Source organism: Aptenodytes patagonicus, chromosome Z (genome assembly GCF_965638725.1).
Source record: "Aptenodytes patagonicus chromosome Z, bAptPat1.pri.cur, whole genome shotgun sequence".
In the NCBI taxonomy this organism is placed as follows: domain Eukaryota; kingdom Metazoa; phylum Chordata; class Aves; order Sphenisciformes; family Spheniscidae; genus Aptenodytes; species Aptenodytes patagonicus.
This window is the reverse complement of record NC_134982.1, coordinates 71,742,925-71,763,730: the sequence shown is the minus strand read 5'-3', so window position 1 is coordinate 71,763,730 and position 20,806 is coordinate 71,742,925. Positions and strand designations below refer to the sequence as shown.

At 35.9% G+C, this 20,806-nt stretch overlaps 1 protein-coding gene across 4 annotated transcripts in view; it reads left to right on the top strand.

The window, feature by feature from the left end:
* Positions 1-20,806, top strand: part of AP3S1 (adaptor related protein complex 3 subunit sigma 1) — a 45,713-nt gene that overhangs the window by 18,458 nt on the left and 6,449 nt on the right. Inside the window, exons 5-7 of one of the 4 annotated variants that reach the window (XM_076363014.1) lie at positions 5,674-5,781; positions 15,071-15,213; positions 15,866-16,398. In XM_076363014.1, the coding sequence (XP_076219129.1) occupies positions 5,674-5,781; positions 15,071-15,199 (237 nt within the window). In that variant the 3' untranslated portion in view covers positions 15,200-15,213; positions 15,866-16,398. Of the gene's footprint in view, positions 1-5,673; positions 5,782-8,806; positions 8,849-15,070; positions 15,671-15,865; positions 16,399-20,806 lie in introns of those variants that run through there. The other 3 variants (XM_076363015.1, XM_076363013.1, XM_076363012.1) reach the window with 3 other exon arrangements.

Below are 20,806 nucleotides of genomic sequence, written 5' to 3'. Positions count from 1 at the left end.
TGAAATAACGAAAAAGCTGCTCAACAGTAATTCACGGTGCTTTAATTTGTATTGTATATTTACTAGAGGACTTTCTGAGAGCAAAATCATAATAAAGCAATCCTTTAAAACACCAACAGCTAGAGTAATGAAATAGTTTCTTTATGACTAAAAAGATTAAGGAAGGTATTTTCTTAATGTTTTCATGTAGAATACTAAGACTTCTTCTGTGGACTAGTGTGCTTTAGAAAAAAACCATATCCCCGCTGTTCTTTCTGTCTGTAAAGCTTATTGTAATATTTGTAATTTTGCATATACAGTCTTGATTACGAGCAATTTTTTTTGTGAGAAGCTGTGTTCAGAATTGTATTCATTCTCCTCCTTCGCTCCATCTGTCATAATAAGGATAATGGCAATAACTGCCAAAGGCTGGATATTAACGCCAGTTATACAAGTATACTGCTGTTCTGTACAGTTATGGCATCAGTGCTACAGCTGGCCAGAAACCTGAAGTTTGCCTTTTGCCCTTTTTTATCTGCAGACAGTGCTCCCTTGTCAATTACTACTTAATCTGTAGCTTGCTGGTATGTTGTGGACTTCTTTCAGAACTTACACCAAGGGGAATTGATGCCTTGGTGAGATGCATTCTTTGAACCTGTAAATCAAATTCTTTCTCTCGGTATCATGCAGTGGTTGCCTTGTTCCATTGTTGTGGTTGGGCTACAACCTTACTTTTATAATCAGTGGTCTATGTTCTCAAGAACCCTTTTTTTTTCTTTTTAATTTATAAAATAGTAAAACAGTTCAGCTTCTTTGTTCTTAGAATCATAGAATAATTTACAATGGAAGGGACCTCCGGAGGCCGTGTGATCTAGTTCCGCTGCTCAAGCTTGGCCACTTCTTGAATTTATGTCTGTCTTCATATTATACAAAATGCATCAGATAGGTCATATCATAGAGTTGTTCCCTGAACTGTCATACATAATGTGCACTTATTGTAGAGACCTTGCACCGCTACTGTTTTAAGGTGATGTTACCAACTGGGCCTCTTACTGGCATCTATTAAGCAATATCTCTGCATCTTCTACCAGGTTGGACAAAACCCCCAAACTAAAACCAACCAACCAACCAAAACCTCCTAAAACCAAACCCAGTCCACAGGCGTTTGTTCATGCTTGTGCATGCTTTCAGTATTTTAAAACCATATGCAAAGATGCATGTGCTGTGAATTCATAGTTAAGGCATGTGTCATTAAGTAATATGTTCAGTGATGTCTAGTATTTCTTTCAATCCAAGTGATGATAGAGAACATTATTATTAATGATACTGTTTTCTAAAACTTTTGGAGATTTGTTTGGACACCTGTATAACTGCCTGTGATCCTTCTGCAGTTATTCTTTAAAGCGTTTACTACACTTGAGAAGTAGTAAATATTAGTATGTTCCTGAGCAATTTAATAATCTGGCTTTTATGAGGTTGGCTGATGCAAAACCATTGTATTTGGAAATGCAATGAATTGGTCTTTCTTAGTTTCATATATATGCATACGTGAAATTTTTTTTTCTTTCCTATTCATATATATATATGTATATATACAGACAGTTTTGGTACAATTAATATTGCTGACATATGCATTACACTTAAATTGTCCCTAATTCTCTGCATCTAGCTTTTTCCAGAAGTTTGGATTTCCTGCCTATAATGGATAGAGCAAGTTTCTGGCTCTGAAGCATTTGTTTTTACCAGTGAAACTCTCTCCACAGCATGAAGTACCATGTTTTTACCGTAAAATCGTAAGATAATTCAGTTATAGACCTCGGGATGTGCCTGGTACAAGACATTGCTCCCAGCAGGGTCAGCCATGCGGTCAGACCAGGCTGCTCAGGGAGGGAGGGAGCCTGCACAGCCCCTGGGCAGCCTGTGCCACCGCTTGCCTGTCCTCCTGGGGAAAGGCTTCCTTACGGCCAGTGTCAGCCCCCCTGCCCCTTGCCCTCCTGCCACGCCCTGCTGAGAAGAGCCCAACTGTCACTCGTAGGCACTGGGGGCTGCTATTTGCTGCCCCCAAGCCCAGCCGCGTCCAAGCTGAACCAGCCGTGGTGCTCCAGCCTCCCTGCCCAGGACAAATGCACTAGCCCCAACCATTTTGGTGGCCCTCTGCTGAACTCACTCCAATTTATTGATGTCTTTCTTGCGCTTGTAGGTCCCAAACAGGACACAGTGTTCTAGATGTAGTCTAATACATTATATATTTACTGTGTCAGTAGCACTCTAGAGGAAAAAATTGTCTCTGTTATGAGTAGTGTTGACAGGACTGTAGTTGCCTACCTTTACCTATTAGGGGGCAAAAACAGCTACCAAAACTGGCATAATTTAATTACATTTCTTTTTAAAAAGCACCTTGTAATCTGTTTCAGAGAAACCAGAACACTTGTGAAAACCTAATCAAATGCTCAATCTCTTCAGTCATTTTGGTGTAGGTTTCATATGGAGTTCAGCCTGTTGTCTTAGAGCGTCTCAGTATTTCATATCAGTAAGCTGTTAGAAAGAGATTACCTCAGAAAAGGTCTTTTTTTTTAAAAAAAAATAATTTACTATTTTTTGTTTTATTTTAAAACAGAAATGAATAATCTGTAGAGATCGAGACCTGCTCTTTTACGTTCTTTTGTTCTATCCTACTAGACTTCCATGGCTTATTCTGTGAAGTTCTCTGCTGAATAAGAGCGAAGTAAGCAGGAACTTACCGAGATGTCATTTCTTGCCTTTTCAGTCAGAAATATATATTAATTATTCCTGTGCTTTAAAAGAAAGGCCAAGTTCTAGAACTTACCAAAGTTTTCAAGAATGTTAAGAGGAAATTGAATTAAATTTCTTTTCTTCTCCAGGATGTAGGGTGGAATTTAGTCTCTCATGTACTTATCAATGCAGTTTCAGGTATCCTCCACAAATTAAAATGTATTCTTCAACAATGGAAATATTCTGTTGACTTTAAAGTGAATAGTTTCTGAATTTTGGGGCTATTAGTTGACGCTAAAGTTACAGCTGGAATTTCTTCCTTGACATCACCAGCTCTGCCAAAAAGAGCAAAATGAGCAATACTCCCCTAAAATCTGGAGGTGATGACTGCGGTTGCTGATTTGGAGCCAAGTGCATTTTTAAAAAGGAAATAAAATCCAAATCTATAATCTGCAGTAGCAAGTGATGGTATTTGCACAGTCATGCTGTATTTTTATTGAGAGATGGGAAAGAACCACTTCACAGTAAATGCTCAGATTAGATAAGACTGGCCAGAAAGTTTTCCACTTGTGTAGGGAGACATGAATTATTTATCAGTCCTTCTATAAGTCTGTATAATGCCCATTCAGAAACTAGAAAAGAAAAAACCCCTATATTTCATAGCATGTGAAAAATACTTGCTTAGTAAATTCTTGATAAAATAAAGTATAACCAAAATAGCCAGATAAATATTGTATTATGAAGAACTTTGTAGTTTTTATGTTTCGTTTTTGGTGGCTATGCATATTGTAATAGCTAGTCTTTCTATATTCTGAGGAGAATCCCACATGGCTTAAAAGCTGTGGAGTGATCAAGAAGGCCGGATAAACCTGTGCAGAAGCTTAAGAACATCACTGATCTTGGAATGGAGTGTGATTGTGATTGAAGCTGCAAATCTGTCTACTTCTGAAACAAATCTCTTGTACCATTTCCTCCCTAAAGAATTATCAAACCTAATATTGTGTTGATTGGCTTAAACTCTGATTCTATAACACCTTTAGCCAGACCTCTTTAAAGTGGCAATCTCTATGACCATCACCAGTGGTAGAGATGTGTTTTCTTCTAAATGCCGTTAGCAGTTATTGTTAACTTTTTGGTTAAGGAAAAAAAACATGCCATTTTTGTGTCTATTTTAATATTATTTTTTCTGTAATAGTTTTCATATTAACACCTTTAATATTTTCTTTTTGATACTAACAACATCTTAAATCAACTTTTTGCATCATCAACTTATCAGGCCTTCTGTATGAGTAAAATTGAGAATTGCCTGAAAAATCAGTATTTTTTCAGTTGATTCTGTTGAATACATTGTATCTTTCATCAGGTGGCTGTGAAATGATTCTTTGCAAATTTGTAATCAAATGCAAATTCATGTAAATTTTTTGGGTTTAGTATTTCAGGTAGCCCATACAATGTATTTATTAACTCCTGTTTGTGTGCAGCTATAAACTGTTCCCTTATGCTATGAGTGAAAATAACTTTTCAGTAAAAAGAAGTAAATATTGGTGACGTCTTTCAGTGCATTTGGATTGTCAGTGTAGAGTAAATTAATGTTAGATTACCATGTTTTTATCTTTGTTTTTTTTTCCCCCCCCTGATTGTGATGCTAAAAAGCTTTTAAATTCACCTAATAACAAGCCAGGGGAATTAATTCTTTGGCACCACTTTTGTATTATGCTCTTTATCTTGGTATGTTACGAGGGTCATAGACATGCCAGGAGTAAGAGAGTGACTCAGTAAGGGTTGTTAATCTTTCTCACAGGTATTTGATTCTTAAAGCTCTACTCAGCAGCAATAGACAGAGAGTAAGAGCTGTTTTCAGCCTCTCTAAACACATTCATTGTAAGTTTCTACTGAAATACACTAATGATTTATCAGGGAAACAACTTTTCAATTTTGTTTTTGAGGTATGGTACAAAAACGGGAAGTGTGGTGGTTTTTGATATACTACTTGCAACTCATCTTTAGAATTGTTTGATTTAGAGATTTACTTCTATCCTTGATCCACAGGGAAATTGTAAGAATATAAAAAGTAATAGCAGAGTTATGCTTTGAAGTATCAGATCGTACAATGTGTTTATTTCAGGAAAGTAATAAAATGTTCCTTCTCTTCAGAATTGTAATGGGATTAAAATATTATACATTACATATTAACTCTGGATTTTTACTAGAAAGTATGTGGAAGCATGCCTTTTTAAAAAAAAAAAAAATTAGTCTTTAGGTAAAGTGCAAATATACGACTCTGAAGCAGAGATTCATGAACCAAGACTTGCATTGCCAAGTCAAGGTTTCAGGGAAGAGGGCTATTTAGACATACCCGTTTCATTAATGTCCCCAGCTGTCTTATGTAGTCGTTCAGTTTGAGTACTAGCTGTCAATCTTAGTCCTAGATGCTGAAGACTCACTGTTTGTGGTGTTGCTCAGGTACGGGTCAGCTCAGGTATGTTAATTCTACTTCTAAGCCTAGTCTTGGTACCCATGGTGGGTGAGCATCACTATGTCTCTCTTCCTTCACAGATGTAGCCCAAAGTAGCTTTTACACATCTATTTGTGAGCAATTTGTTTAATCTTGTAGAACCTGCTCCTTAGAGGTATTACTATTGATGTCAGCTAGAACTCTTGTTCATAGTCCTTGGATAGAAAACAGGTACTGAAAGAAAGATGAATGTGAAAGTTTCTTCTAGCATTGATAAGCAAAGTGGTATAGCTGATGAGTTTGTAACAGAACTATGAGCAAAGAAGATACTGGAGAAATGAACATCAAGTTATGAGCTTTGTTCCCAAATGGTTTTAAATAAATTGCTAACATTAATAATTGACTTATGGAATATACGTGTTCCTGTATTGAGGAATCTCGATATCATCTGTCCAGATGCGTGTAGGACATTTTGCATTTTTAAATTTTCTTTTGGTCTTTTTTAGGTCCATAATATATTGGCCGAAATGGTCATGGGTGGAATGGTTTTGGAGACCAACATGAATGAAATTGTCACTCAGATTGATGCTCAAAATAAACTGGAGAAATCTGAGGTAAGAGTGACACATTGTGTAGTTTCTAAACGAAAAACATGGTTATAGTAAATGCATGCTATATAATGCTGTTTGTCCTTCAGTAGCAAACTATATACAGCTGCTTGCTTATAGTGGTAAAAATTGACAGTGTATCGTTAGGTTAGGATATTGTACCTTTCACTGTAAGTAATAATTGCTTAGAGTTGCTGCTGATTAGTTTTTGCTATTTGTATCTAATAGCATTGTGTGCCATTGCTATTGAGATACTTTTGTAGTTCTCGAAGTTTCTCTTGCAGAAAGCATTTTATTTCCAGTGTATTTATTATGCTGGACTAGTGACTATAATGCTTAAATGAAATTAGATAAAGAACCAAAGTGTGTAAACAAAGACTACATATTCCCATCTGCTAGTATGTTTCTAGCACCTGAAATAAAAGGTGGCATATTTAGTGTCGCAATAATACTGCAACACAAAATAATAAATTGAACTGAAATGGACTAGATAGACTCTAAAGCCCAGTTTTAGTAAATACGAATTCTGCCATTTTGGTAATCTGAACATTTGGTCTTCAGTTGAGTAGATTCGAGTAAGAAAATGATATTTTGTATATGCCCATAATAGCCTGAGTGAGGGATACTCACATAAGTTGTGGGAATCCCTTTTCAATGCAACAATTGTTGAATTTGTGTTTAGGAAAGAAACTTAGACTAAGAAAGGATTTTAGAATTACTTTAGCTATGACACAGAATATTACTGTTCCTTTAACATCACCAGACATGCCTTGTAAGCCAAAATACTACTAGTACACCTTAGCTAAGTCTGTGACTGATTCTTATTGATGAGAGTAACTCCACAGAAGAACACATTGTCTGATTTTTGAAGCATAATATTGAAATTTCTAAACAAACCTTTTGGTTTGCTTAGAATTGGAGACTGTTTCTAAAGTTGAAGTCAGCTGAGTAGATTGAAATATTGCAGGTGGCATAAATATGAACTAAATGACATTTTAGGAGAAGACCCAGAGAACTTCCTAGTTTTAACTTAAGTGCAACAAAAAGAGAAATGAATTCTACAGCTTTTTTGTGGTACAATGTATACTGTTCTCCTAATTCTGCAGTCTCACACTGCACCACCTCAAGTCTTTTAATACATTTAATTGTCTGTTTTGCACAACTTCCAAACTGTATCCAAGAGCAGGACAACACTGTGTGAAAAACAGGAAAAAGCTAGGTATGATATGATACAGTGCATAGCAATATACATCCAGAAGGATTGTATTGTAGATTATGAAGATGTCCGAAATGTTCATTTTAACATTTTTCTCAGACTTGGAATGGGCCGTTGATCAGAGATGAATATTTGGAATTATTCTCATAAATTTTTACTATATATGAATAACTTCTGTATACGTATATTTTTCTTTATTTGATGGAAAAGCAACGTAGTGTCCCAAAAGCTGAACTTACTGAGCAGCTATGTTCTACTGTGTGTTATGTGCATACCAGTTTTACCTAAAAGCATTTAATTAAGGTATTTATTCTTAATTATATGAATTCTGTTATCAAATCAACTGTAGACCAGTCTCTGACTAGTCATCTGAAACACATCGATTCAGTGCAGCCAGCTGCAATTTTTGCTGTTTTCCATTATTCATCAGTAAGTCATTCTTTCTTTTAAGATGCTTTTAGTATAAAAATAGGTAGTAGAAGATATAAAAAACATGTTGAGCTCAGAGCATATGCAAGGCTTATGCTTGCATAAGCATATGCAAGGCAACTTGTTCCTTTACATTCAGCAATGAATTATAGAAGGTAAAGAAGTAGCAGTGATAAATTAAAATACTTGGTGACTGGGATGGAGTAGAACATTTCACAGTCTGCTCACCACAAATGCTTTTTTTTTTTGTTAGTTCAGTGACTGTTTCTTTTCAAATTTAACAGTTACTGTAATGCTGAGATACGTCACAATACCTGGTAACTATTTCCTCAGATCATTAATCATGTGTTTCATGTATATCCACAGAAATTTCCTGATTGCTATTTCTTTTCCTTTTGTCTTTTTGATCAAGATTGTAAATCTTTCAACATGTCTTGCCTGAACATGTATTTTTCAAGATACAAGCAAATCCAGTTCATGTAAATCAAAATCAGTAATAACTTAATATTTTTGAATGCTGGTCACTAAGAAATCAAAACTAGTGGATCATCTTAGTTTTCTTTAATTTTAAAAAAAATATTTTTAAAATTTAGAAATTATTATTGATATAGTCTGTAGTTCATAGGACTGCCACCTATGCCACAGCACTCTTGCTGTATTCTGGCTGGCTTGTTAGACCTCCATCATAGTTCTTGCATACATTAAATAGCTGCTTTAAGGTTATATTGCCTTTTCTTTTACAGCTGAAATGATGAAGCTAATAAAGTTGTAACTGAGCTACATTTTCTGAAATACTTTTAAATTTTGTATTGTGCTCACCTGGCTTCCCTTAATATACAAAATTTAGCTATTTGACATCAGGTATTTGTTTAGTTATGTATTAGGTTTCTAAACAGGCTTTCAGTTTCATGAAGAAGATTCAATGTATTTATTAAATTCACAAATATTTGAGCAAAGTTATCAACTCAATTTGTTAATGCTTTCAACAGAGATTAATTATTTAAACCACTATGAGGGAGTCCCTAGCTTTGATTTCTGATTCAGCTCTTGCATTGCTTGGATGGGCTACAAAGGAAATCCTATTTCTTCCCTGAGAAATGTTGTCTTAAATGCATTTCCCTACCTTTCGGTTTAGTGTTTATCTGTGAATGGATTTCTGGTCAATCCTCCTAAAGCCAAAGGATCACTGTGATTAAGGGAGGGAATTTTTGGGAGAGGGGTCATTGGGATTTTATCCAGAGCCTCTGGAAGTATTGTAGGTAAACTTGGGCTACCTCTTCTCTATTTGGAGTGTTCAACTGCGTGTGATTTAGACTTTTAAGTTGGACCTCATTTTTTCTGAACCTCCTGATCTTTTCTAGCTCTTTCCATTCTTCTCTCTTACAGACCTTTATCTTTCAGTCTCCCAGACAGGACAGGTAGACAAAGGTATTGCTGACTTTTAGAAAAAATGTACTTTTAACAAAAAGGGAAAGCAAAATGATGTCAAAGGCAATAAATTATGTAGGCCAGACTCAAAAATTATGTGTAAAAATACCCATACTAGTCCTTGTAGCCTACTTTTTGTGCTAGTTTATTCTTGTAGTTCCCTCATCTTTTTATTGGCTATAGTGTATTTTACTAGCTTTCCATTGACATCATATTTTTTATTTTATTTCTCTTCCTGCATTTTAGAATTTAACTTTTCTTTGTATCATTGTTTAAGAAACAAAGGAATATGAACTTGTATGAATATTAACAAAAAACCTGCAAAACTAATGTGAATAAAAATTGAACTCAGAACAAAATATGATGTGATGACGTAATAGAAATAGCTTCCTTATTGGGAGAATTTTGTACCTGATAATCTAAAATAGGTAATGTGAACTCTTTTGCTTCACCATTTAGTCTCTCCAAATGAAAACAAAGAACTTTTACCTGCCTGCAAAGAGAAGTTTCAGGTGAACAAAACTTTAAAAAACAAAAAACACCAAAACCAACAAAACAACAAACTCAAATAGTTTTATACATACAGAATAAAATTATTGGTGCAATTTGTAAAGACGCTGTAGAAATAACAAAGTTGGTCTTTCAACCTCAAGTATATCAAACATAAAATGAGAAGGGCTGTCAGCACGTACTCGACTTCAGATGTACATTTGCTGCCCTTGCAACTGGAATTACTGGATTTTGCTTTAAGATATCTTGGTAACTGCAGTCACTGAACATGAATATTAACGAGGAACTTAAAAAGGAGGAGGAAAATGTATGTTTGAAGTTCAGTTTATGGTCATTGTCCCCCGTCATTTGCTGTTTGAAACATTTAGTTCAGCTCAACAGTTTGAATGTCAGTCAACGTTAATTGCAGTACTTCAAAATTCATTTCCACTCATTTTAAATATCTGTTTATTCAAACCATAGGTATTTTAAATAGCTGGAATCTTAAGCAGACGAAGTTTGTTTAATTTATGAATAGCTTTGCTCTTTATCGTGGAAATATCACGTAGAAAGTAATGTAATACCATTAAGATTTAACAAATATAACTCTGTAATTGGATTTAGTAGCACTAAGTTGTAAAGCATTAGCTAAAAATATTTTTGGGTAGTATGAAACATTTTACCTAAATTTGAAGTATGCCATAGCACATGAAGAAAATCCAAGCAAATTACCTTCCTCTGCCTAATATGTCAACACTTGTAACATATAATCTGTATTTCATTGTAACAGTAGGGAGCTTGATTTCAGTTGGTTGTTTTTTTTTTTTAATTTGTGCAAAGCTACTTTTCTTTTTCTCTGTTCTGCTCACACATATTCTGTTTTTATTTTTGGGTCTGGCAATGAAAAACAAACAAACAAATAATTAATCATTCCCATCCATTACTCTCTTTGTGATTCAAGTGCTTAAAATTTCTAAGAGTATGTCTTAAGTCTCCTTATCTGTTTGGCCTCATTTTGATATACTTGCAGACTTCATTTTGTTTTTTCTCTAATTATGTTCATTTATTTAACTTCATAAGCAGGGGACATGATCATTCCTTTATATTATGTATTGCATCCTTTCATGATTTCATAACCCTGCTGCTTTGAAGTCATACTTGTTCTGGAAAGAAGCATTGGTATGAAACACCAGCAGCAGAGAGGTCCTAGTACCTCCAAAATATCTGGAAAAGGGTGGCTTATTTTGCAAAGCGTTAGCCTTCATTATTTTGTTTTCCAGTAGGCTGTATATTTTTATATGTTTATTTTAGTGATAGCTAGCTCTGTGTAGAGTTGTTTGGGATAGCGGTTTGAATCTTTTTTTTCTATTTGTATATGCGTATTAACTACATTTGTGATGTGCAATACTTTTTCCAAACGATCTGAATTTCTTTTTAAAGAGTAGAACAATGTTTCTGGGATCACTTTCATGTAAAGTTATCAGCGGGGCATTATGAGAAAGGGTGATGATAAGAATGAAGAAAATTGATTCCTATAGTGATAAATAATGACCTAAGTAAACTAACAACAGCTCATATTTCTCACTTGATAGACTAGGACAAGTAGAATAAAAGTTCTGTTATTAAATGTGTCTATTTCAATCTTTAAAATAGCATTATTGTTTTGCATATGTGGCATTGCTCTTTCACTCTAAAAGTAAATGAACATGTTTACAAGCATTTTTTGCAGTAACTGAACCTAAAATTTTAATATACAGCATTTCAACATTGAAGTACAACCTTCAATAACAAATGAAATTGAGAGTACAAAGCAGCTCTAGCAAAAATGTGGTGTATTGGCTTACTGTAATACCAGCTGTATGCAATTCGTACTGTATTTCTGAAATTTCATTAATATGTCTTAAGAAGTTTCATTTTTACTTGCTTAAGTCATTTGCTCACTGTGACAGACAATTCATTATTCACTGCATGTTTAAAGCTTGCTACGTGTTTTGGTTTTTTTCCAAGTGAAACAGTTTTTTCTTTGCACCTCACCAACTTACCTGCTGAATTATTTGATTAAAAAGGCAGTTGAAACTTGTCCAGTTCAATGTTACAGTGATGGCTCTTTTAATCAGGTACCTCTATAAAACTCCTTAAAAGCACACTGGGCTGGAAGTACTTCTTGTAGTACCTTTGTGTTTGTACATACAGTTCACTTTCTGTAAAAGAAATGATAAATAAATGGAAGGACTGCATACTAGTTCACTGTTTGACATGCTAAAAAGGAATGCTAAGGCATTTGGATATAATAGCATTTGAAATAATGTATTAGTTATCCAGTTTGGGAGTTTAAGTACTTTTCCATCACTTTATCCATTAGACATTTTTTATGAACTGTTTGCTCTCTCTTAGAAATACTGTATGACCGTATTGTGCTTGATAGGGTTGACATTAATTGTGATAAATAGCATTCTGCTATGCATATTATGTATACATTCAATTGCAAACCCACTTAATATAGAGAATTACAGGAGAAGAGAATGTAATAGTTGAAAATCTCTACTCTGGCATATGATAGTGAAAGACAATCTTGCTTGCAAAAAAAGAGGTAATCTGAAATTCATAGTACTTTTGTCAGGGATCTTCGCTGATCCTGGTCCAGAATGGTCCTCATGAAACGTGACTGTTGGAAGTCGTGAGTGTACAGGGGGGTGGAAGGGCAATGGTCATGTCAATTGTGGTATTTTAAATAATTCTCAATTGTGTCTCCATTGTATCCTATGCCATTGGGGCGGGAGGCAGGGACTGTAAGTCTGTGTAAAGAGGATAGCTGCAGGTAGGTAAAAATAACGACCAGTTACACTAAAACTTTTATTTGTCCATTAAGAATAATTAACTCTCATTAAATTAGGGTAGGGAATCTCCATCCTAGTCACCTAGAAGGCATCTCTCTTTTGAATTGCCAGCCATGCCTGTTTGTGTGGACCATGTCCATCACTTACAATATTTTTCTGGTTTCCCATTGTTTCAGTTACAAATTGTATAATTCATTGCTTTTGTTACTACTTTATTAGTATTTTCATCTTCTCTATGGAAAACAGTTTACATTGCCCCACTTTTGGTTTTGCTTAAAGAATTTTTCTCCAGTTACTGAATATAGAATTTAAAGGGTAGAACCAAATAAAAAGTAAATGCATTTATTGTTTTCTCTGATAAAACTTCACTGGTAGTTACCTCTTGATGTCGAATTAGTATTTCCAAGTTCTCAAACATAAAAGGACAGTGCACTGTCTTCTGCACTGTTTTTTAGTAAGTAGCAAGAAATTGCAGTATCTAATACTGCTCCTTTAAGATATTGCAGATCCAGGGATGCAGATTTTGGATACTTGCCTTTCTTAATACTACTGGTGTTAGGTCCAGATTTTCCCCTTCATGAAGGTATTGCAGTTGAAACAGCCTCCGAAGTGAATAACCCAATAGACTTGGTGATGTTAAGGGAAAACAAGAAAAAAGAGGCTTTGAAAATACTTTTTTGAACCTTTTTAGTTTTACTTAGTCTGTACTTCTGAGAACCGATAATTTGGATTATGTCAGGGCCAAAGTGAGAGCAAATTATTTGGTTGCATTAGAGATTTAAGATTTCCCGAGCTTTCTCCTCCAGCCCCACATGCCTTTCCCAACTTTGGCATGTCTCATATATGAGTGTTTGGCAGGGGGGATGTTATAACAGATGATTCATGGCTTTCTCTTCTCTGTTCCTGGTACTGGGAATCTTCCTGTGACTACAATCTAGGGAATTATGATGCTTTAGCCTTTCCACATGGTATAAAAGGGTTAGATAAAAATTGGAACCTTTAATCGTTTTTATTTTGACTATGGGTCAAAATGGGTCTCCCTCTTTGAAGGGAGAAGGACGTAGGATTTTAAGTGGAAATCTTATGTTAATCTGACCTTACATTTATTTCTTGTAAGAGAGTAGTAAATGGGAGAAAATATCGCATTGGACACCCTTCAAAAAGTAGAGTTGTTATCTGAGGAGTATATGGGGTGTCTGTCTCCTTTTGAGCAGTAGTGCAAGTAGATGCCATGGAAGTCAGGTGTACTCCTCAGTAATTATACACTGTAGTTGCAATGAATTTCAGTGAAAATCAAGAATCTGAAAAGGTTATACTTTGAGCAGTAGTCACCTACCAACACTATTTAATAATCAAATATGACACAAACTTTTCCAGAAGTTTTTCTTCTTTTGTTTTGATGTATTTCTTGCTCAGAATTATTTTATCTGAAAATGCTCTAGTTTCTTCAGCCTTTGACACTCTATAAGACCTTCCATTTTTACTGGTTTAGTCTTTTGTTTAACCAGTTCTTAGCATGTTGCTTTGTTTCTTGTGGATTGCTCCTTTTTACTGGGCCTGCAAGATGCCACACTCTAAAACTGTAGTAGTTCTGAAAATCACTTTGTGGTTTTTATTATTTTTGAATATTTTTAATCATACTTTTTAATCCTATCAAAATAAAAAGTTAATTTTTTTACATAGTCACAGAATTTGGAATATGATGTCTTTTTCTGAAAATAAGAGCCCTGGTTTTAAAATCTTCCAGCTTGGGTGTTTTTTTTTTCCCCCAGCAAGAACAAAAATTATTTTTACACTTTTGTGGCAAGCCTGAAGTAAAACCACACAGCGAATTCTAAATACACGTAGGGAATCTGAACTTTTAGGAGAAACATTTCCATATTTAAAATGAATAGTAACTTTTCTAGACAGCATCAAATACAGAACAACTTAAAAGTTGGCCTTTTTTTAATAGTCCTTAAAATAACAATGTTTTGAAGAGGTGTTCTTCAGAAGCAATAGGGAAAGATGATGTTCTGTATGTCTCGAAACCTCTGAGCTGTAAATCATCTTTGTTAGCATTTCAGTAATATACTCTAGCATTTAAACTTGGCAGTTATGTTATCTAAAAGGCAGAACTGAGTGGAAGTCAGTAATGAACTTCTATATTGTAAAACTTGCATATTTATACAAAAAGGCTCTGGCTTTAAATAAAGAGAGACTGCATACAGTAGAGGACTTTAATACAAAATAGGTACTTCAATGTTTAATTTGGCATAACCAGGTTGTTATGTAATGTTCCAGTGTGCCTGGGGGGTGCAGATATGTTAGCATATAATTAGATACTGTGGGAGAACAGATTACTCCAGTTGGTCTACAGAAATGGTCTCTCTGCATGCTCTTTATCACCCACAAATGCAAGGTGCTTATCCTTTTCATTTTAGGCTAAGCCACCTTTAAATACCTTTTATATATATATTCATTTAGATAAGTAATATGGTTCAACAGACATTCAGTAGCTTGTTACTTTGAGGTTACATATTCTGAACCTGTAACCAGTGTTAGTCAACTGTGAACCATATGAACTTTTAGAATAGGTAAGAGACAAATACCTCAAGACTGTCTGTTCTATAACCTACACATTACACACGCTTGGATAAGCCTCCTATTCCTCCCTGCATACTTTTCCATCAAGTTGACATTACATGTTTTACCATATAAAAAGGAATGTGTGAACTGTTTTCTCTTTCTGGTTTAATATTTCCAAATAACCCATTTCATTCCAAACACAATTACCATCTGGTCTTTCTAATTGTGTAACCATGGAAATACTTGAAAAGTTAGTTGTGTATATTGCTAGTGAATCTTCCTGTGACCAACTTTGCCTGACTTGCGTTTTTCCTCACTTTATACACAGGCTGGTTTAGCAGGAGCTCCAGCCCGGGCTGTTTCAGCTGTAAAGAATATGAATCTGCCAGAGATCCCAAGAAATATTAATATTGGTGACATCAGTATAAAAGTGCCAAACCTGCCCTCCTTTAAATAACATGGCTACTCCAGGTAAAACCAAGGAAGAAATGTAATAGAGATTTACCGCATAATTGTTTACTAAATAAACGACATGTCTAACTTTTACTCTTTGGATAAAACTCAAGGTACTGTATAGACATAATTTGAAAAATCAGTGTGTGGAGTTGAATGTTGCTTTTGTCTTCTTTGTGAAATTAAAGGAAATGGGTAGTTCCCGTGTGATTTCTAAATTACATTCCTATGCCCTTGTAAGGCATATCACTGTGTCTCGGCTGCTGCAGTATTTTGGGAAAGTATTTAAGATGTTCTTTACTTTGTATAACCTATAATGCTGAGTTTTTTTGTATATTCCCTAAGGTCTCTAACTAGTGTATTCCTTAACTACTTCTGCTGTTTGTTATGATTATTTAAGACTTAAGTGCAAATGTTGCATGAAAACACTGAACTCTTGTTTAAATAAAATCATAACCAACTGGACTTCTAAATACCTTTTGTCTGAAATCTACTCTTTGCAATAAATCATGTTATTTCTTATTCATGGAGCCAATTGACTATATATAAATACTGTTGTAGCAAGCATTAATGTTGTAGTTTAATCTCTGAAGGAATTACATGGGGGTATTGTGTTGAACATACTGGCTCTTTACGTTTCTCACAAAAGCTGTTCATTATTATTCTGAAGGAAGGACTGCCTTTACTGAAGATCCGATGACTTCTGTTTACATATAGATGTTGAGAAGATACTTACACAATCTGATAGACTTTCCCTGACGGTCTGACTTTGTTTTGGGAAAAAGAGTCTCTGCAGTTGTGTTGTATGTGTGTTGTGAGAAGTACAGAATGGGCTGAGGAGATTGGGCAGCTCAGAACTGTAAATGTGAGTGCATCAAGTGATGTGATAAAGAAAGGCACTCTGGAAGGATAAATGAGGATACTTTAATAGGGCCTCTGTGCCTGGTGACATTCGTGATTCTCTACTTCGGGAATTAGATTTGAGATACTTAGTATTGTCAAGACCTCAGAAAATCTAAGTGCTATCACTTCTGTGTAAGTTGCTCAGCTCTTAAACTCTTGTGTGATTTAAAAAAAAGGGGGATAGTGATTGATTTTTATAATCCTGCTCTTAAACTCTGTGTGATGTACAAGTATGTTTAAATGAATAATAAAAATATCATTGAGATATTTAAGAATTCCTGTAAAGTTTTCTTCTCAAAAAAAAAAGTATGCAGTTAATACTGGATATGAAGAGACAATAATATTGTATCAAGGACAACACATTTCAGAACTAGTCTGAGAGGTCCTGTGCTATTTCAGAAATTTGGATTTGATGTAAACCAAGCGTTCTTTTCCTTTGAGTTGAATGTTAAGACATGCCCCATAGGATAAACTTGGAATCACACCACATTCTCTGTTTGATTCATAGTTACTGTCATTGGTGCCTTTTGAGACCATTTGAGAGAGACAAAGAGAAAGAGAAATTGCTTTTGAAGCAGAAAATCTGATACAATCCAAGGAATTTTGATGTATTTCTTAAGTGGGGGGGGAAAGAAACTTCATGTATATTGTTTGTATTACATTTAATAAGCATCAAGTAACACTTACTGTTTTATAAATGCTTTTGAAAACAGAATTGTCCTCTCCGTGCCTCTTGAAAAGAATATTTATTCTTCCAAATTAACTTTCTTAGTTTGAGGCTTCAGGAAGTTTCAGGTGGGGTTTAAGTAGAAAACTGCCACTTTCTCGTTTCCACTGGAGAAATTAAGAGAATGAAACGTGCAGCATTTTTTTTTGCCTATGAAGTAGAGTATTCTTTAGTATTCCCAAGTTAGACAGCTTAGCTAGTACAAATCTGGAACTGTTAAAATTTCACCTGCTTTTGCCAACTTTTGTTTTTCCGCTTAATGCATAGACCATGTGACATTCAAAGTAAAGATGATGAAAATTTTCCGTGTTGTTCCCCCTGTGAGGATTGAGTTAGTGCTGCTGCCGAAGGATAAATAGGAAATTTTGAACCATTTGGTACTCTGACCTACAGAGGGTTCTGGCTATTTGTGAAAGGAGCTCACAATTTCAGAAATTCTTCCAAGTCCTCTATTTTTTTGTCTCACTTTTTTCCATCTGGTTCATTTTCAGATTTATAAGCTTATGCAGTTAAAACATTTTTCATTCCTCACAGATAAATCTTTCCTGGGTTTATTTGAATCAAACATTTTTCCAAATCCATAGAGAAAATATTTCTGAGATGCATCTTGACATGAAGCATATTTCAGATTAATTTTTTACCTCTTATCTGTTAATAGCCAGGCTTTCATTCATTTTAGTGAACTAGATCTTAGCTCTTAACAAATACATGGCAATTTTAAAGCTTTTTTTTTTTTCTTTTTTTAGCTTTGTGTTTTGCATTACTGTTGTTTATACTGCCTTTCTCATACCTGACAACATGGCTTCGGCCAGAAAGCATTCTTTTCTGGACAGCTCTTCAATAGACACCAGACTTTTAAAGAAGCTTCTCTTTGTGACTGGCCGGCAAATACTTAATGCAAGGCTGTGACTAACAACTGGAGCTTCCTTACTCAGAAAATCCTTGGATGGGAAGAAATTCTTTACCAGATTTTCACAGTAAAATTGCACTCTTTTCAAAGAGAAGTTCTCCCTCGCACACAGAAGAGGTACCATACAGAAAGCCTGCATGGCAGTATTTTTTTCTGAAATAAAAACAGATGGTACGACAATGTGGGCTTCCTCAGCGTAGCTGAGCCTATTTGCCGCCCCTTTGCCAGAGGAGTGTCTTTAGTTTGCCAGGGGAGATACTGTCTTCTTACCATGTCACTTGACACTGCCAGGCCTTAAACTAAAAGCGGTCAGAGGAAGATGGGATACTTGATTGATAGAAATGATGGAAATGGTATTCTTACTCTTGACCTTCTAGGGCTTGCCTTGTGTTGCAGATATTCAGATGTTTTCCACAATGCTGATCTGCTTGTATTCATCTCCTTCATGAGAATGATGTGCCTTTTGAATTCTTTCTCCCATTTCACCAGCGTCCTCTTAACTACTGCTTAGGATTTAAAATGGAAATAAGCTGCGGGCTGTAAATGATTAAGCTCTTGATTATAAAATTAAATGTTTTTAATGCTTTTGTAACCGCAAAAAACCCCCAACCCTTAACACACATATATGTGTGTGTATATAACATCAGTCTTGCACTAGCTGTTGCTAAAAAGAAGAAGAGGTCATCCTGAGTCATCCTTTAGCTGCAGAAGCCAGGCAACTAATTTGCAATACTTCACCTCCGTAGGGCCTGCCTTTTAAGTGACGTTCATCAGGCTGCCGGCGTGTGTAAATGAATCACTGAAAGCCATTTTTCCTAACTCTAGGCATTTCCTAGGACTGCAAATGAAGCATTATTAAACAGTAGCTGAGACTATTTGGTACTTATGGTATCTGAGACAACACCTCATATGTTGGTTTCCCACATTAGGTTTTCTTTCCTTTTCAGTTCAGTTTCTCTGGTAGTGAAATTCTCTGGGGAGAAACCTTTTCATGTGATCGTAGCAATTTAACTGTAGTAAGTATTATCTGTACTACTTTTTGACAGTCCTTGATAAATCGTGCACAGAGATAATTTTAAGGAGGCTGTAACATTAATAATACAAATTAGTAATTAAGCCTTCAGGATGTCTTAACTTATCTATTTTTCCTGCATTTCCCCACACCTCCTGTTTTTCTGTTGTCAGAAAGTCCCTGTATCACAGGTGATTTCTTGTCTCAATATTCCACAAGATAAGTATTTTCCACATTTGTTTGTATTCTGGGGATGCAGGGTGAAGTGCCTTCAGAAAGCAAGCCTGAGGCTTGGGTGTAGTGGCTGTTCAGATTGCTTGTCTCCAAACTGTGACTGTCTCATGAATTATGCCTTTCAAATTCAGAGATTTTTTTACTGTGAAATTTAGTAATGGGGAGAAGATTAAGTCTGATTAGCCTGTGAGAGCAACTGCTAGTTCTGGCAAGTAATTTTTTTGTCTTTGAGAAGAAAAATTCTTTTCTGGGGTACAGACTCCCTCTTCTCAAGTATTGAGAGGAAAGGTGTTGGAAGCATTTTCCTTTCAGAAGCCAAAGACTTTCTCTGAAGGCCCATGTGGAGCAGACAGGTGATTTTCTTCCTTCTTGCAAGATGGATGCTTCTAAACAAATGGAGAAAGGGCAGAAAGGATAGAAGTTCCACAGAGGGAACGGGCAGTCCCAGCTGCCTCCATAGACTTGAAACAGAGCAGCTAGTTTTCCCCCTGGGGCAGAGGCAATGAGTACTGCTGAAAAAATCTTTTGACTCCTTTTCACTAAAGGAGAAGTATCTCACGTTAGAATGCCGTCTGCAGTATTGACGGCACAGACAGTCCAGGTACCGTGTCAATGCACTCCCTCTCCTCCCCGAGTAGTGAAGTACTGTTTTGAATATATTTTGGGAAGAGGGAATATTTTGCCACATTACAAGTGTGCACAGAATTCCTCCTTCTAAACAGATGTTGCTGCTCTGATTTATTCTGCTTGACAGGAATGGGTGGAGGAAAGTGTCACTTCTTGCAAGGGAGAAACAGGTTCAAGCCAGAAACTTGAACTGGCGCTGCCTTCCTGTGAGCACATTTGACCTTTTCTTTCTAGTAGTACATTCCAATAAATGCTAAAATTAGTCCTGAGTTTTACTTAGGCCTATGCTGACAGCCGAATGGGAACTTGCTAATGTTCTAAGGGTTACTTCATAAAGCTTCTTTATACTGAATTATAGCATATGTGGGGCATAAAATACTGAAGAACTGGAATTTAAAATGTCACAAATAAAATCATTGTCTGTTTATAACTGTTAAAGAAAAAAGGAGCCTAAGTCTTGCACAAATATATTTCTCAACTTCTGCACTGAGCATTCATAATTCTACTAGGAGCAAGGAAAGCAGCCAAGTATTGCCAAAACTGACTAAAGGTGAACAGTTAATTTCACGAAAAAAATAGTAATAGTCTTGTTACTTACTTTTATGATTATCATAACAAATTGTAAATGTCTCTTCCTCTCTTCATTTAAGGAAATGATCTGTCCTTGTAATTTTTGGTGTTCAGGGTTTACCCCAAAATGCTCAATGAGCTCAAGTAATGTTATTAACTCCATTCCATGGGTGGAAACGCAAAGGTGGTTGCACTGCTGTGTCAGCTTAGCAGCCAGATTTCTTGTCTGCAGAAGTTTTGGCCTTATGGTACATTAGGAGTGCTGTGACAATGTGGTCTGACGAGGGAGGAACCAGAGGCTGAGACATGCCCTCTTAGTGCAGACTGAGTGTGCCAGTGGCTGGAGTGCTAGAGGCATTTGTGTTCATCCGTCATCCATCCCACGAGGCAGAGTGACAGGCACGCTTGTGCCATATTCCACTGCTTTCCTGCTCAGTTTGGCTTTTCTGAAACTCAGCAGCACACAACAGGCTCCAAGCGTCCCTTTCTGGGCTGGCTCTGCTGTCCGGCCAGCCAACAGGACTGCACCGGGAGTGGGGCAAACCCCCCTCTGGATTCTCTCTGAACAGAACTATAAACATGTCACCAGAGCTGGAGCTAAAAGCAGGCCCATAATGGTGGCTGTGAG